Source organism: Lagenorhynchus albirostris, chromosome 21, assembly GCF_949774975.1.
Source record: "Lagenorhynchus albirostris chromosome 21, mLagAlb1.1, whole genome shotgun sequence".
Lineage (NCBI taxonomy): Eukaryota > Metazoa > Chordata > Mammalia > Artiodactyla > Delphinidae > Lagenorhynchus > Lagenorhynchus albirostris.
Window position 1 is genome coordinate 2,202,933 of NC_083115.1, and position 18,273 is coordinate 2,221,205.

An 18,273-nucleotide genomic window follows, 5' to 3' on the forward strand; every position below is an offset into this window, starting at 1 on the left:
CCAGCACAGCCAGGATACATAATAATTCCAACTCCTGTGCAGCTCCTTTATATTCAGACTTTCCCACCGTCCCTTGCTCTCTGAACTGTGAAAGCAGTCTCTAAGCCCCAAACGTCATGGTAGAGGGTGAAAATCTAACTAGCTAAGGAGACTTAAGCACAACCTTTGACCAGTAAGTGTCTTATGCTGTCCCATGGGTGATCCCTAGCAAGCCAGAATAAAGTATATAAAAGGGAGAAATATCTGAGCAGAGCCATCAACAGCTGTACCCTGTAGGGAAAGCAGACTTACACAGAATTAGTCCAGCCAAGTAAACAAACAAACAGATAACCTCTGGTGGGGAGGGAGTAACCAGAGTTGCTACAATATATTATCTAAAAATGTCCATTTTTCAACAGAAAATTATGGGACATGTTAGAGAAACTGGGCAGTAGAGACTGCTTTTGGAGGGGCCCGGTTACTGAACTTAGCAGACAAAGACTTCAAAGAAGCTATTATTTTATTTTCTTAGTTCAAAAACTAAAAGAAACCATTCTTAAAGAATTAAAGGAAAGTGTGGGAGCAGTGACTCATCGCATAGATAGAGACTATCCTTAAAGAGATAGAAATGATAAAAAAAAAAAAAAGAACCAAATGTAGATACTACACCAAAAGCAAAAGCAGCAAAAGTAAGGACAGATAAACTGGACGACCTCAAAATTAAAAGCTCTGCACATCGAAGGACACGATCGGTAGAGTGAAAAGCCAACCTAGAGAGTGGGAGAAAGCATTTGTAAATCATGCATCTGATAAAGGGTTATTATCCAAAATACAAATGTGTAAAAAACTCCTACAACAACAGCAAAAAACAACCTGGTTCAAAAATGGGCAAAGGACTTAAATAGACATTTCTCCAAAGAAGATTTACAGATGGCCAGCAAGCACATGAAGAGATGCCCAACATCACTAATCATTAGGGAAATGAAAAGCAAAATCACAGTGAGACATATCACCTCACACCCCTATTAAAAAACAAAATAAAATAGAAAATAATGTGTTGGTGAGCATGTGGAGAAATTGGAACCTTTGTGCACTGCTAGGGGAATGTACAGTGGTGCAGCTGCGGTACAAAACAGTATGGCAGTTCCTCAAAAAATTAAAACCAGAATCGCCATACGACCCAGCAATCCCACTTCTGGGTGTATACCCGAAAGAATTGAAAGCAGGGACCTGAAGAGGTATTTGTACACCCATTTTAATAGCATTATTCACAATAGCCAAGAGGTAGAAGCAACCTAGAGGTCTATCAGCAGATGAATGGATAAACAAAATGTGGTCTATACATACAATGGACTATTACTCAGCCTAAAACATGGAAGGAAATTCTGACACATACTACAGCATGGGTGCACCTTGAAGACATGCTAAGTGAAATGGAGACCGTCACAAAAAGACAAATACTGTATGATGTCACTCATATGACAGAGTAGTCAAATTCATAGAGACAGAAGGTAAAATGGTGGTTGCCAGGGAGAATGGAAAAGTATTGTTTAATGGGTACAGAGTTTCCGTTTGAGATTAAAAGTTCCGTAGATGGGTGATTGGGATGTTTGCACAATAATGTGAATGTACTTAATGTCGCTGAACTATACACTTAAAAATGGTTAAATGGTAAATTTTATGTTTATTTTAACCACAATTAAAACACTTTTTTAAAGTGGAAAAGTACAGTAGCCAAAATGAAAAACTCATTAGGGGGCTGCACCGTGGATTTGAGTTGTCAGAAGAAGGAATCAGCAAACTTGAAGATAGAATGACAGAGATTATCTGGTCTGAGGAACTGAAAGAGAGAAGAATGAAGAAAAATGAACAGAACCTCAGAAAAAGATAGCCCACTGTTAAGTGTCACAGTGGGAATACCAGAAGTAGAAGAGAGAGAAAGGGGCAGAAGAAACACTCGAAGAAGTCATGGCTGACAACTTCCCCAAGCTGATGAAAAACACTAACCTACACACCCGAAATGCTTAACAAACGCCAACGAGGATAAGCACAAAGAGATCCACACCCAGACATATTATAGTCAAAATTTTGAAAGTGAGAAAATCGGAAAGCAGCAAGGGAGAAGTGACTTGGGGAGTATGAGGGAAGCCCACCAAGACTACAGCTGACGTCTCATCAGGAACAGTGGAGGCCTGCAGGCAGTGAGAAGCTGTGTGAAAGTGCCGAGAGAGTCCTGCATCCTGCAGAGCTGTCTTTCAAAATAAAAGCATTCCCAAGTAAATGAAAACTGAGAGAATCCCCTCCTAGCAGATCTGCCTTACAAGAAATGCTAAAAGAAGTTCATTAGGCTGAAAGGAAGTGACACAAGACAGCAATTTGAATCCACACACGAACTCCAGTAAAGGTAATTAAGTAGGTAATGATAAAAGACAGTATAATTACATATTTTTCTTCTCTTAACTGATTTAAAACATCACTAAAGAGTAGCTTATATCTGGTTGCTTTCTGGTTGTTTTAAGAAAGCTCTTTATGTTCATATCAAAGCATCCTCCCCAGCTCTAAGTTTTCTGAAGGAAAAATTGAGGCAAAGGGAGCTAGTGACTTGCCCAAGAAAGTTTATCTTAATCATGCACAAGGAATGAAGTGCCGGGAGCATTCTCAGAATTGGGAAATAATTTTCAAAGAAACCTTATAAGCTGTCTTATCTCTCTTATATTTTTTTAACTTCTGTCTCCGTGGTTCTTTGAAGGTGATATCAAGTAAATGCTTCTGGTTTCTTAATTTAGTAACAAGACTTTCATTTCATAGTCTCAGAGATATGAAGAACTGCTAAATTTTCACCTGACTTACCAACCAGATGAACGATTTATGGCCTTATTGCCTTGTTCAGGCTGCTTACACTGTATTTTGCACTTGATGGTGGAAGTGAATCGTTTGCAGCCTTCTGATGAGGCACTTCAGAGCCTTGAACAGACTTTGCTACATCACAAAAAGTCCGACTAAATCATTTTAATAGTTATCTGTCCTCTCTTGCTTCTGCTGCCTAAGAACTATTGCTTAAGAACCTCTGGAATGAGAACAAGAAATATGGGGCTATAAGTTGAGCATGGAGAATTCTTAAGATAATAATCTTCATCTATCAACTCTTCTATTTATACTAATGTTCCATTAATAGAAATAATACGTAGTGGTATCAGGAATCAATGTTTTTGTGTCATTCACATTTTTATTGAGCTTCCATTATACTTGGAACAGAATTAGCAAATAAATATGTAAGAACCAAGATACCTATTTATATACATAGTTCCATTTTAAACTGTGGCTGAAGGGAAAGTATTTCCCTAATATAGTTCCTGGAACTTAGCCAAGCAGCCCAACGCTTCAGGGCACAGAACTGGAACAAGTGATCCTAGGTTTGCCAGTTGATAGAAGGGATGTTAAGTGGTTTGTTCGTGAAAATGCATCTATTTTTGGTTATGAGTGAAGACAAAACTTTACCTAGAATATTTGGAGGGAATCTGTCTATAGTGCCTACAGAAAGGGAAAAACGCTCAGGAGCCACTGCTGTCTTGGAGTGGGAGAAAATGTGTAAAGCTCAGCTATTCTAGTCCCTGCCTTTCAAGCACTATTGCACCTAAAACACTCCGCAAGATGGTAATAATCTATTTTTCAAATCTTCACTGCAAGTAATTCCACATTTCCAGTGGGAGCTTATTGCAGTGTGTGGCAACCCATTCAGTTACAAAGTTTTTTCCTCCTGAACGTAGTTTTTCTTACTACAATGAAAGACTTTTTTTTTTTAATTGGGGTATAATTGCTTTACAGTGTTGTGTTAGTTTCTGCTGTATAACAAAGCGAATCAGCTCTATGTATACCTGTATCCTCTCCTTCTTGGACCTCCCTCCCACCCCCTAGCCCCCATCCCACCCCTCTCGGTCGTCACAGAGCCCTGAGCTGAGCTCCCTGTGCTATACAGCAGATTCCCACTAGCCATCTATTTTACTTACACATGGTAGTGTATTTATGTCAAACCTAATCTCCTAATTTGTCTCACCCTCCCCTTCCCCCTCTGTGTTCACATGTCCGTTCTCTACATCTACGTCTCTATTCCTGCCCTGCAGATTGGCTCGTCTGTACCATTTTTCTAGGTTCCACGCGTATGCATTAATATACGATACTTGCTTTTCTCTTTCTGGCTTACTTCACTCTGCATGACAGACTCTAGGTCCATCCACGTGTCTACAGATGACCCAATTTCGTTCCTTTTTATGGCTGAGTAATATTCCATTGTATGTATGTGCCACATCTTGTTTATCTATTCACCTGTCGTTGGAAAGAGTGTTTGCTGTATCTCCAACTGGGTAAAGAGTGGCTGATAATGTATTTCCTTTTGGTAACCTTTTCATGGAATCACTGAATTATCCGTTTAAAATGGAAATAATAGGTAGGGGCTCTGTTGCTCTAACCCACCACTCAGTCATTCAGATCCCATTTGAACACCTCCAGGAAACTAACACTTATGCCTCCTGAGGCCGTCTTTCCGTTTCTAAGAAATATTTTTCATGTAAGTCATGTAGGACCTCCTAAATCTTCCCTTCTTCTGGCCAAATCATCCTAACTCCTTTAACTTTTAATTCATTTGAATTAATTTTGCTTTTATTTCTTCATCCTTTAAAAAATATTTTTACTGACTAGGTTTAGACAGTGCCTTCCCAGGGAGCAAAAGGCTGTGTGGAAAACATCTGAATAACACACACGCTTTATGAGCCAACAAGACATTTAAATGTCAGAATGACAAAAATGCAGGAGGGAGAGTGAATATATCCGGAATGAGGCCTGGTACAGAAGAGCTGAGCCCACAGGCTCTGCAGTGGAAACTGTAGCTAGAGGACCAAAATAAGTTTGTTCATGTTCCATAAATTCATGAAGGCCGTTGACTGCACTGCTCAGGAGAGGGTCAGAAATTTCCACTCCCTCTCCCCACAGGACAATCCTGTGGTTCATAGTTCCAGGCTAAACTGCCTCTTCCCGGCCCTGTGGTCTCTGGATGATGTAAAATAATGGAGCTGGACAGCACTTGAGACATCAGCTGACCCTGAAAACGTTCCAGGGTGCAGGCTCTGCAGCCTTCTTGGTAGCCCGCTCTCTTTATCACCCTCTGCTCTTTCCCCATGGTCTCTGCCTCCCACCCCTGGCTGAGGCCAGGACCTCAAGGTATCCCACCCCCCGGGGTCAGGAGTAGTGTCATTAAGAAAGCCCGATGCATGTCAGCCAGGGGCATCACTTCTGCTGCCTTCACACGGGTTTCGTTTGAGCGCCGCCTACACAGTAAGTGGGTAATCACAACCTGTACTCTCAGGACAGTCACATCTTCAGAAGGACCAAAATTGGAATAGATAACTTCTAAAAGTCCCTTCAGTTCGAATGTTTTATGATTCTCTAATTCTGTGAACCAAGATAGGCTAAAAGAGTTAATCATAGGTTGTTTCTTGTAAACATTAACCTCAACTACTGTGAAGTACTTGGACCATCAGGAAATTGCTTTATTCTTTGGGTTAAGTTCAGTCCTGATGGCCAAAACCTCCAGAGGAGCATGAGAAGGATGAAGAAAGAATCCAGAGAAAGAGCAAGTGTGACCGAGGAGGAACCTTTAGACTCCTGCACATCGAGGCCCCAAACCATGCAGAGACCTATTCACCGAGGGCTCAGACACCAGAACGAAGGGACAGCCTTGAAAGTGAAAAACAAAGATAAGATAAATGAAGAGAACAGAAGACGTATTCTGCATCTTAAGTTGTGGGTTGTAAGGAAGAAAGAATTGTCTGAGAGGCCTAGGCTGAAAACAGACAGATTCATATGAAATTCATTTTCTTTACTAGGAAAAACTAAGCATATTTTCGTTGTACATGCCTAACTTTTAAAAAAAAGTACTTTTCTTTGTAGTGTTTGAAGGTTTTTTTTTTAATTGATGAAAGTAGTAATTGCTCATTGTAAACAGTTTTCATAATATCAAAAAATGTAAAGAACACCTAGAGAGAGTCGCTCTTATTGGGCCTGTTTCTTTAGTCCCTTAGCTCCGGACGTGCAGGCTCAGCGGCCATGGCTCACGGGCCCAGCCGCTCCGCGGCATGTGGGATCCTCCCGGACCGGGGCACGAACCCGTGTCCGCTGCATTGGCAGGTGGACTCTCAACCACTGCGCCACCAGGGAAGCCCCCGGTGCATTCTTAAACATGGTTGAAATATGGCCCAGGCCATTTTGTTTACGGATTTTTCACTTAGGATTATTACTATGTTCCAATGTCATGTAAAACTCTCAAGTTAACACCATTTTAGTGACTCCATAATATTTCATCTTTAGAAGTCACCCGTGTTTCTGCAGCCATTCTCCTGTCCGGGGACAGTTAGGTGGTTTCCTCTTTTTCATGATCATTATAAATGACCCTGTTAATAAACATCTTTGTACATGAGTGTTTATTCACATTTTAAATTATTTACTTGTTTTCTTGAACTTCTGAGACTGATGTCATAAAGAACACCCCTTCCCTACCTGAGTCCTCCTCCTTCAAGGTAGAGGACCGGGATGGCCCTGCCTCTGGCCCAGCCTGGCAAACGTACAAGCACCATTCCTCATATGAAAATAAACACCGTTGCTCGGAACTGTGTAAATCATTTCTGACTGTACTTTGGGGAGATGACATTACTGGACTGATTTTCGAGTTTGGTATTGGAGTTGCAAACAAGGTGACACTTTTATTATCTCATGCGCTCATCTACTGTAACTGACCTCCTGGAAGCTTTGGTACGTGAGATGTCCACAAGTTCAGATTTAAAGTACCTGCAGTCTGTGGCCCTCCACAGAAGTGATTTTCAGCTGAAATGCTTATATTTGCCCTAACCTTGAATGCTCTCGAAGGGTACCTCTTTTTGGGTCCTACGGAACTGATGGAGACTTACCTCCACGGGAAGGCCGGCTGTTCTCTTCTCTGTGGAAGCACTAAGTGCCCATCTTGAAGGGCGGTCAGTAGGCTCTCCCAGCAGCAGGCCTTCCTCTCTCGTCTCTGGCCTCGGAAAAGCTGTGTGTGAGTCCCTTTCTGTGGGCCTTTCCCTGTGCAGTGCAGCGTCCTCCTCTGATCTGGTGTGCTTTTTGCTTCTCGACACCATTGTTTGGAGCAAGGGTGACAGCCTGCCCCTGACCCCTGGCTCCATTGGTTGCACTGGCTGGTTTTACTGTGTCTGAGTGGAATGTTCCTTCTTTCCTCAGGTAAGGGAGTGGCTCTTTCTTTCTGTTTTTAACTATTTAATAACTTTTGTACCTTATCCTAGGGGACTTGGGGGTTGGGGGGACAGTGTGGCAGTACAGGAAGGGAAAATATCAAAGATGACCCTGTCGTTTTCCTTCTTTTTTTCCTCAGCTCTGTTGAGATATAATTGACAAATAAAATGGTAAGATACTACCATTTAAATGTTACAATTTAAAGTGTCGGGCTTCCCTGGTGGCGCAGTGGTTGAGAGTCCGCCTGTCGATGCGGGGGACACGGGTTTGTGCCCCGGTCCGGGAGGATCCCACGTGCTGCGGAGCGGCTGGGCCCGTGAGCCATGGCCGCTGAGCCTGCACGTCCGGAGCCTGTGCTCCACAACGGGAGAGGCCACAGCAGAGAGAGGCCCGCATACCGCAAAAAAAATAAAGTGTACTCCATGATGATTTGATATGTATTTGTACATCTACATTGCAAAAGGATTCTTGTCATCTCGTCAGTTAGTGCACCCATCACCTCACCTATTTATATATTCCAGTGTTATTTTCTAATCGCTTGATTGAGGCATAATTTATATACAGTCAAGCCCACCAGCTGTAAGTGTACAGTTCCATGAGTTTTGACACACATGCATAGTAGTATAACCACCACCATACGCAAGAGAGAGAACAGAAAGTTTCCTGTGTAGACGTGTGTTTCCATTTCTCTTGGGTAAATACACCTCAGAATGGGATTGCTAGCTTGTATGCTGTATTGTATAAGAAACCACCAAATTGTTTTCCAAAGTGGCTTTACCATTTTGTGTGGATTTTTTCTCTTAGTACCTTTTAGGGTGTTTTTTTCTCTACCTCTTCGCCTCCTTCCTCCCCTCAAAGAAGTTCCTGCACCTTACAGTGTATGTCAGTCTTCAAGCAAAGACAAGGCCAGAGTCGGTACATCGAGGAAGAAGAGCCGCACTGGAGGGAGACGGAGGCATACGAGTCAGAAAGATCCTTCTAGAAGGATTTGGGAACCTCACTGTGTTACAATTCCTGTGACTACAGTGATACCATAACTTCAAGTTGCCTGAGGCTACCCGCAACTTACAAAACACTTTGCATGCATTAGATTTGCTATTCCTGTCCCCATTAGCAGATGGTGAGACAGGACTTACCCATGGTCACGTTGCTAGTTAGTAGCAGCGCCAGGCTTGGGCTTCAGGTTTCCTGACCATTGCCCAGGGCTTTATCTGCCAGTAACGGCAGGTCGCCACGTGTGGATCCCTGGCACTGAGCTGGGGGCCTTCACCCACCACCATGCTGGGTGCCGTTCTTCCCACTTTTCAGATGAGGCGTTGATATGACTTGCCCAGGGCTGTGGAGCCAGGAGGAGGCTGGAGTGGCATGGACCCGGGGCCCTGACTGGCCCTGTGCTCTTTCCCCTTCTCCGGGCGGGAGAAACAAATGCTCTTTTCTAACAGCAGAGAGAAAAGGAGGAGGCGAAGGACACACAGGGCTGGGCAGGGGCCGCATCTGTTGGCTGACGTCCAGGCCACTTCTGTTCCAGTTTGCGTCGTTCCCTTTTTTTTTTTTTTTAATTTATTTGGTTGCACTGGGTCTTAGCTGCAGCAGGCGGGCTTCTTAGTTGCGGCATGCCTGCAGGATCCAGTTCCCCGACCAGGGATGGAACCCGGGCCCCCTGCATTGGGAGCGCGGAGGCTTAGCCACTGCGCCACCAGGGAAGTCCCGCGTCGTTCACTTTGCACGTCGTACGTCATTGTTTCCAGGCTCTGTGTCCGTGCTCAGTCCCCAGCGAGGACACCTGCTTCTCCTGCCTCTGTTATCTGCATCCTCTGCCTCCAAACCCCTGTTCCAGGTGGTGCCTGACCTCTGGCTGCGTTGTCACCTTGCCTTCTGACGTCATTTTCTCCCTCTTCTCCCCTCCTCGTCCCCTCTGCCCGTCCCCCCGCCTCTGCCGTCATCAGAACAGCATCCACCTGCCTTTCTCCAGGCACCTCTGCTCCCAGGGCCGCTCCGCTTATCTGTGAATATGCTGTTTAAAGGGGGCAGAGGCCAGTTTCAGACCCATTCTAGTAATGTTTCCATTTTTTATCATTCGTGTGAAAATATGAAACTCAACGTTTTCTACCCTAAATATACTATTACTTTTTAAACTGTCTTTTTAACATTTAAGCGTTTGCAGTCGATGTTTCTGTGAGCTATTCAAGAATGATGCTGTAGGCAGAAGCTAACACACCATTGTGGAGCAGTTGTACCCCAATGAATGTTAAAAAAAAAAAAAAAAAGAATGATGTTGTTAATAGAAACTCCTTATGACAAGATCTGCATCCTGAATGGTGAAAGAAAAATGTTTCTGCTGTACTGTTCTCCGCAAGTCATAAGATTCCAAAAGTGAATCTTCCGTTTTATTTAAATATTACCAGGAAAAGCTAGTAGTTCTTTGTCTTACTAGTCAGGCTCACCCACATGTAGCAGAGGGTTACCGGACTTTACATCGTGCCCCTGAAGAGATATTTCGACTTAAGTGTCAGAATTCAAGTTCCAGCCCCGGTTTCCGGGAGAGCAGGTGGTACATTTTCAGAGGGTGTGTGTGAAGCACTTGGGCCTCAGGGGAGGTGTTGGAAAATAACTTCAGAGCCCCAGGTTCTCTGCATGGGGGACCTGGCTCTTTCCCGTCATCTGTCAAAGGGAGGGCCTGGCCTGGCTGTGGCCCGTGAGTGGCAGGGAAAAGAGCCGCGCAGCCCAGAAGCAGCACAGTGGATGCCCTCCTCGTATCTGCTTTAGCGTGTATCAAGCTGGAGGATGTAAGCAGCTATTAATTATTACTCAGCTCATGTCACTAAATGAGATTAAGCCTCATCAAGTAGGACCTTGCCCTACTTACACTGTTTCCTAGCAGACCCAGGAAAGAAGACATTTTATAGATGTATTGAATTCCTTCTGCATCATAGGGACAGGAGAAGAACTGCAAAGTTATTGGGTGAAATGTAAGGGCAGCTCGGTAAGCATCCTTCAGGATGAGAGGTGTTCTTTAAAAAGCTGAGTTTGAAATTGGCACATGAATTGATGAAAATAGGTGTGTGCTTGGGGAAGAAGCCAAAAGTCATCTTTGGGATTCTCTTCTGCGTGGATCTGAGCTCCTGAACAGGCCACAGTCTGCCACTGACCTGGTTGTCTGGGGCTGGTAGCCGGACTGGGGAGATGGTTAGACCCCAGGCTGGGGGGAGGGGTGTGCAGGGTGGAGGGGGCTGGAGCAGCACCTTTGCTGGAAGGGTCAGGGGCCTCCTCGGGTGTCGCCTTTGGCAGCGTTTCAGAGCAGGACCCTCCCACCCAAGCTCCTCTGTGCACAAATGTCTATTAAGTGCTACAACTCAGCAACAATGCTGTTGTTTTTTTTTTTTTTTTTTAATGTACACTGGCCTCTCACTGTTGTGGCCTCTCCCGTTGCGGAGCACAGGCTCTGGACGCGCAGGCTCAGCGGCCATGGCTCACGGGCCCAGCCGCTCCGCGGCATGTGGGATCTTCCCTGACCGGGGCACGAACCCGTGTCCCCTGCATCGGCAGGCGGACTCTCAACCACTGCGCCACCAGGGAAGCCCAACAATGCTGTTTTTAAACAGCATACAAACGTGACTAGAAATATCCTGAGAACGTTTGTTTTCACCCTTCCTTTAACATTCCTGTTTCTAGGGTGGAGAAGAGGGTGTTAGGGAGAGTTGAGGCAGATGCTCGTGGAAGTAGAGAATCTATAAGCCTCAGCTCAGGATCCCTGAGGAGGGCTCATTCAGAGCTGAAGGCCTAGACACGAGGGCAGCAGAGCCGAGCCGAGCAGCTTGTTCAGAAGCCTCTGAGGAAAGACAGGATCTTGTGAGCAGGACGCGTTTCGGACACAGCTTACGAGACCCTCAGTACCTCCTGCAATAAGTCAAACAGTTGAAGGGCTCTGTTCTTCCAGTGCAGGAGGTTGACGGCATCTGAAAATTGACGACTGTCTCGTAACGTTCAGTCCTGTGAATCCCGACCACGTAGGGGCTTTCACACTCGGGGAAGGAGAGGGAAAGAGGAAGCTTGTTCCAACCTCCCCCCACCTCGTCCTGACCTTTTTCAGAAAAGCCCTCCTAGGAGAGTTAGAAGGAACAAGGCATTTGCTGGAGGTTCCAAACAGCAGTGCCCCTTGTTGAGAACCATTGCTGAGGACAAGAAGAGGCATTTCCAAGTGATGCTTCCACACCTCAGACTCCTCTGTCTCCAGCTGCAGGATTCCCGTGAACTCACATGTGTTGATTCTTTCCATCTTTAACTTGGTGTGAGGTAGGGATCTCACTTTTTTCTTCCTTCCAGATAGTGAGCAGCTAGCACGTTGTCCCAGCATCATTTATTGAATAAGTCAGATTTCCCCACTGATGTGATCACCTCCCTTCAAAATCCTACTTTCAGACGCCAGCACTCCCCGACGGCGTCCTGGTCGGGCCTCAGCCGCTCTGAATTTGGGCGGTGTTCTTGGCAAGCTTCCACTGCGGCCTCCTGCACAGTGGTCCTCTGGCCCGCCGAGGGCTCGGTCTCAGCAGCGTTGCTATCTTTTTCCATAGAGCAGATTGTGTGGTTATTTAAGCTCTGTATTTTGCTCACATTTGATAAAAATCAATGGAGAAAGTCAGGGTGTTGGTACTTGCAATAAGAAACTGGCCGGGTAAATATCATGCAAGATAGAAATCATCTGGGCTCAGAAAAGGGGCAAAAGCATTTCTCCTCAACCAGCTGCTTTTGCACTTCAGCTGGTTGGCTGAGGGTTTGAGTGTGAAGGAGAAAACATAGACACAGTTGTGGAGATAAGTTATCTAAGGTCATCTAAGTAGGAGAGGGAATCCCTGCTCTGAAATGGTGCCAGGGGGACCATAAAGACACACATAAAGCCTCACTCCAAGCAAAGCTGGGCTGAGGGCATCGCTGCTGAGCTGCCTTCACCCCTGTGTGTGCCGTGTCCAGCCACGAGCTGTGCTCAGACACCATCCTGCCACTGACAAACAAAACCAAGTACAGTGCAGAAGGGAAAACACACCCTGCTCAGTGACTTTTCAGCCCAGCTCCACAGGTAGGCGCCAGCTCTCCCCTCTCCACCGCTGTTGACAAGCCAACGCCATGGTTGGCTTCTTTGCATCACTTCTCTTCCCCTGTCACCACCCCTGCCCTGGGCCCAGGACACTCCATCTGCGCCGAGCAGGGGCCTCGTAGGCAGTCTCCCCACATCCACCCCGGCCTCCATCCTGTTCTCTCTTCCCACTGTGGCCAGGGGGCCTCCCAGAAGGAAGGTCTGAGCATGACAGCACCCTTTCAGCGCCCCCTGTTGTTAGTCGGTGACCACAGTCTTTAATATGGTCCAGCTCAGCTTCCACCGTGGGCCCCCCACCCCGGCTGCCACCGGTCCCCTCCCCTCGTCCCGCTCCTTCCCAGCTGGGAACCGCCTGGAATGCCTCCCCCAGTCGCAGGTTGACCCCCCATCCTTAGATGGCAGGGGACCCTCTCCTGCCCGCGCAGACCAGGCCTTGCCCCCATCATGTGCTCGTGATGCTGCACGTGCAGCGAGAGCCTCCTGCTTCCGCAGCATCGGCTGCAGCTGATGGTCTGACGTGTGTTTGTCGATGAGCATCTGTTTCCCTCCCTGGATGGGAGCTCTGCACGTGCAGGACCCCGTCCATCATCACTCAGCATCTTCCTCGTGACGGGCAGGCGGGGGCCTGCAGTAAATATCTGTTGGGCATTGTCCTTGTTGGCCCTCTGGGCCACCTAACCTGACAGATGAACTTTCATCTAGAATTCTCTTATATTTTAAGATAGATGATATTGGTCCAGAATGGTTTAATTTTGTATTTTCATTTATAGAACGTTGTCTCTTGCCTTTAGAGTGGTCTTTTCCCGTGTCTCCGTCGGGCCCAGAATCTCCAGAATTGCGTGGACCACGAAGCTTAGAAAATGAGAAGGTGGTCAGGGCACATTTTTTATTTCATCGTGTGCCTTGTAGCATTGCCTACACTGCCCTCCCAGCACGTGTACTCACCACATTTTAGTGAATTATATTTTTTAAAAAGATGGTTCTCAATATACGTTTATTGATTTGTTTTTTATGTATTATTTTAATTTGAAAAGCACATCACCATGGTATACAGTTTTTGGAGGAAAGGAAAAAATGATCTCTGACTCTGCTTCTTAAACTCAACCACTGTTACAATTTTAGTGATTACCTTTTGGTCTTTTATATGCCTTTTAACGTTGCCACAATCACAGGTACATAAATTTTATGTCCTGCTCTTTTCCCTCTAAATAACCTTAATGTTGATTGATCATTATGTTGTGTATGACGTGGTGTATGAGCCTGTTTCATTCAGTTCAGTTAGCATTTATGGGCACCATTCCCGATGCCTAGAACCGCTCAAAGGAACTACACAGATGTGGTACTTTGACCATATAATAATAGAACACCACCGTTCTGAGGCTTTTAGTGACCTTTTTACTTCACATATGTATTAATTCTGTGATGTCACATCTTCATCCCAGGAGGAAGCCTATGCAAGAGTTATTTCATTTGTTTAATAGCTTCTTTCTTCACTTATTCAACAACTTGATTAGGGCTTACCCCGTGCCAGGTGCTAGTCTGTGTGCTGGAGACGCAGCAAAGTCCTTGCGTCCCGTGAGGGGCCGGACAGGAGTGAGTGAGTGAATGAATGATGAGGTGGTCAGTAGAAAAGACAAAAGGTCAGGTGAGAGGGAGGGATAATGGCATGGGGGGTGCTCTTCGACAGGGTCAGGGAGGGCTGCTCTGGTGACATCTGGGCAGAGAGGGACTTGGAGCCGGTGATGAGCTGTGCAGCCATCAGACAGGCTGTTTCTGGCAGAGGGACCAGAAGGTACAAAGGGCCTGAGGTGAGCGAGCCAGTGAGGGGAGGGGGTGGGCAGGGGCTGAGGTCAGTGAGCCCGGGCGGGGTTGGGGGGGCGGCCCGAGGAAGTCAGGCGGGGAGCCCGAGGAGATCTGGTGGGGAGGCCTAAGGAGATCTGGTGGGGAGGCCTGAGGAGATCTGGTGGGGGAGCCTGAGGAGATCTGGTGGGGGAGCCCCGAGGAGATCTGGTGGGGAGGCCTGAGGAGATCTGGGGGGGAGCCCGAGGAGATCTGGTGGGGGAGCCCGAGGAGATCTGATGGGGGACCCCCGAGGAGATCTGGTGGGGAGCCCCGAGGAGATCTGGTGGGGGAGCCCCGAGATCTGGGGGGGAGCCCCAAGGACATCTGGGAGGGCCTCCCAGGCCATGGTCAGGCCTCTGACTGTTCCCCGAGTGAGGTGGGAAACAGGGCGTAGTGACCTGATCTGCTTCTTGCTCTGACAGGGTTGCTTCGCTCCAGCTTCCCTGTCCCCCGGGAGCCCCTTCAGTTCCCATCCTGTCATCTTTTGAAGGAGTCACTTCGTGTCTGACCCGGGTCTGCCAAGCTCAGGGTGTGCAAATGGTCAGGTAGACAGTTGCCACACCCCACGGTGTCACAGCCACATCGGGTCATCCTGTTCCAAGAAATCAGGCGCGGTCCACGTATTTGAGGAACGCGGTAACTCTGAATTTCTCGTTTCCTTATCTTTTGCTCATCCAAGGCAATTTTTTCTTTCTAAAATAAAGACCACATACATTTTTCAAATTGCATAAAAATGTATCCTATTAAGACTTCCTACCTGTGATCTAAAGCAGCTTCACCCTGTGACGCTCTAGAATCAGCTTTCCTGGGGGTGGGCTGGGCAGGTAGCCTGATTATCATCTTCCTTGCGTTGCTTTATGGTCAGATCTGCCACATACCAGCGTGAGATCCTATCAGCAGTTTCCAAACATTTCTTTCTGAAAGAACAAACTGTTGTCACCGGTTCCTCAGGGTAATTGATCTCTTTTGTCTTCTTCCTGTTACAGGGGGAAATCTCACAGCTTCCCCAGACTGGGAAGGAAAATATGGAATGTGTTTTACCGCTGACTGAACACAACCCAATGAACTGTCCTGACAGTAGTTTGAAAACCAGCAGCTAGCAGTTTGTGCAGCTCCAGCATCATCCGGCACTTTCCAGCGCAGACTCATTGTTTACGAGAACTCTCGGCCTGACGACGTTTGAACCTCAAGCTCGGCACCTTTCAAATACTTCTGCAAAAGAAAAGTACCCGGAACCCCCTTTCCAAAATGGCCGCAGATGAGTATCTGTGGATGGTCATCTTGGGTTTTTTCATAGCTTTTATCTTGGCATTTTCCGTGGGTGCCAATGATGTTGCCAATTCGTTTGGTACCGCTGTGGGCTCGGGCGTGGTGACCCTGAGGCAGGCCTGCATCCTGGCTTCAATCTTTGAAACCACCGGTTCGGTGTTACTGGGGGCCAAAGTCGGAGAGACCATCCGGAAAGGCATCATTGACGTGAACCTGTACAACCACACTGTGGAGACGCTCATGGCCGGGGAGGTCAGTGCCATGGTCGGTAAGTAGCCTCGTCTTTCCACCTGTGGGAATGTGTCCACTGACCCATTTCTCATATACATAAATGAGATTTTTGTTTTAACTTTTCAAAAACTGGTTTGATGGTTCTTTTTTTTTTTTTATTGAAGTCCGGTTGATTTACCATGTTGTGTTAGTTTCAGGTGTACAGCAAAGTGATTCAGCCATATATATATGTATGTGTACTTTTTCAGATTTCTCATTTACTATACCTTATTTGTGCTCTCTGTGTTTTAATTCAGTTATCATTTTGGTCAGTGTTCAAATATCAAGCAACCATTTCTTTCCTTGAATGTATGGCAGACTTGCTTGTCCAAATAGATTTTGGTTAAGTCAGTGCTTTTCATAAAGTCCAGAAAAAGATATTTGTAGCATAGCTCTTTGTCATTTTAAAGCTGTTTGAAAGTTATTAAAGAAAGAAGACGTCTAAGTGAATGTGTTTGAGAGGTTTACTTAGGTTTATTTATAAACCTTGAAGGTTCATTTCTATTTTTTCATAGATTTTCCATCAGTTAGGAAGTAATGTTTTGAAAACTTGGTTGCTCCAAAACAGTGTTTATTAGCTTAACTTCTGTATTCTCCGTTGAAGTTTTAAAGCAGTTACCAATTGACTCTTAAGTGACTGTGTTTTCAAGAAATTCTGGTCTTCTCTGTCATTTGTCTTCCTTTTGTTAGTGTTTGTTTGGATTTTCTGATTCCACCCCTGGGAGCTCCATCTAGTATGCTTGTTTTTTTTGTTTGTTTTTTGTTTGTTTGTTTTTGTGGTACACGGGCCTCTCACTGTTGTGGAGCACAGGCTCCAGAGGCACAGGCTCAGCGGCCATGGCTCATGGGCCCAGCCCCGCTCTGCGGCATGTGGGATCTTCCCGGACCGGGGCACGAACCCGTGTCCCCTGCATCGGCAGGCGGACTCTCAACCACTGCGCCACCAGGGAAGCCCCCACTGCGCCACCAGGGAAGCCCTAGTATGCTTGTTTCGTTTTCCACCGGAAGATCACTTGTATGTCACCTGTTTGCAGTAGGACCTTTTATTGGTGGTGTCGGGCGTGTGGTTCCTCCCCTGCCTGAGGCGACTCCACGCTGGCAGCACCGTGGGCACTGCCCTCACTGAGCTGGAAGATTCGGGCAGCAGGGCCTTAGGTGCAGCCGACAAGCTCCTCCTCTGCTTGCCTCTAGGTCGAGGTGATGCACAGCAGATGGCGTGTCTACACGGGTAGTGGGGGAGAGGTGGGAGAGGGGAGTCCTGCCACCTTCTGCTTTCAACAGGGCATGTGCTTTTGTGGGGAGAGCCCTGCACCGGGAGGCCGGATGCCGGTGGACCAAGAACACGGCTACATCCCACGGATCCCCAGGGGTTTACCACCGCCAGCACTTCTTAAGCCCCCAGAATGTGCAGGTCATTTGCCAGGTTTAAGGTGGCCCATCATCTTTTCTTTACAGCGGGTTAGTTTGAGAAGTAGAGTAGTTGAGGCCTTTGGTTGGAAGATGGATGTCCTCAGTAAGGAATTAAATACTACTAAAGCACAGTAAGCTGGTCATACGTGCTGAGGAGTTCCTCTTTGTCAGCTGCACATGTTGTGTGAAAGATGTAAGGCTCATGATGACTTTAATTCATCATTATTTTTAAGAATTAAAAATCATTTACTACAACAGCTACTGTAATGATTTTTTTTTTTAACATCTTTATTGGGGTATAATTGCTTTACAATGGTGTGTTAGTTTCTGCTTTATAACAAAGTGAATCAGTTATACATATACATATGTTCCCATATGTCTTCCCTCTTGCGTCTCCCTCCCTCCCACCCTCCCTATCCCACCCCTCCAGGCTGTCACAAAGCACCAAGCCAATATCCCTGTGCCATGCGGCTGCTTCCCACTAGCTATCTATCTTACTACGTTTGTTAGTGTGTATATGTCCATGACTCTCTCTCGCCCCGTCACTGCTCACCCTTCCCCCTCCCCATAACCTCAAGTCCGTTCTCTAGGAGGTCTGCGTCTTTATTCCTGCCTTACCCCTAGGTTCTTCATGACATTTTTTTTTCTTAAATTCCATATATATGTGTTAGCATACGGTATTTGTCTTTTTCTTTCTGACTTACTTCACTCTGTATGACAGACTCTAGGTCTATCCACCTCATTACAAATAGCTCAATTTCGTTTCTTTTTATGGCTGAGTAATATTCCATTGTATATATGTGCCACATCTTCTTTATCCATTCATCCGATGATGGGCACTTAGGTTGTTTCCATCTCCGGGTACTGTAATGATTGAATTTTCACCTTCACTGAACATGTACTTCTCATCACAGTCCGGTATAATTGACGTTTCCCTGACAGTTTGACAGTTGTTTGTCAAATTCACCCTCAATAGTCATGATCAATATCTAAGACATAATCATATCAAGAGGAAATTAAGATTTTGCCAGTCGGTATGATGCGGACAAGATATATTGAAAGTAGAGGAGAAATGAAGAAAAACACTGATGAAGTTCAATCTTTTTTTTTTTAATTTTATAATTGGAGTGTAGTTG

At 46.2% G+C, this 18,273-nt stretch overlaps 1 protein-coding gene across 7 annotated transcripts in view; it reads left to right on the plus strand.

The window, feature by feature from the left end:
- Positions 1 to 18,273, plus strand: part of SLC20A2 (solute carrier family 20 member 2) — a 104,634-nt gene that overhangs the window by 41,109 nt on the left and 45,252 nt on the right. For all 7 annotated transcript variants that reach the window (XM_060136597.1, XM_060136602.1, XM_060136598.1 and 4 more), the window contains one exon: positions 15,175 to 15,725. In XM_060136597.1, the coding sequence (XP_059992580.1) occupies positions 15,437 to 15,725 (289 nt within the window). In that variant the 5' untranslated portion in view covers positions 15,175 to 15,436. The remainder of the gene's footprint in view (positions 1 to 15,174; positions 15,726 to 18,273) is intronic.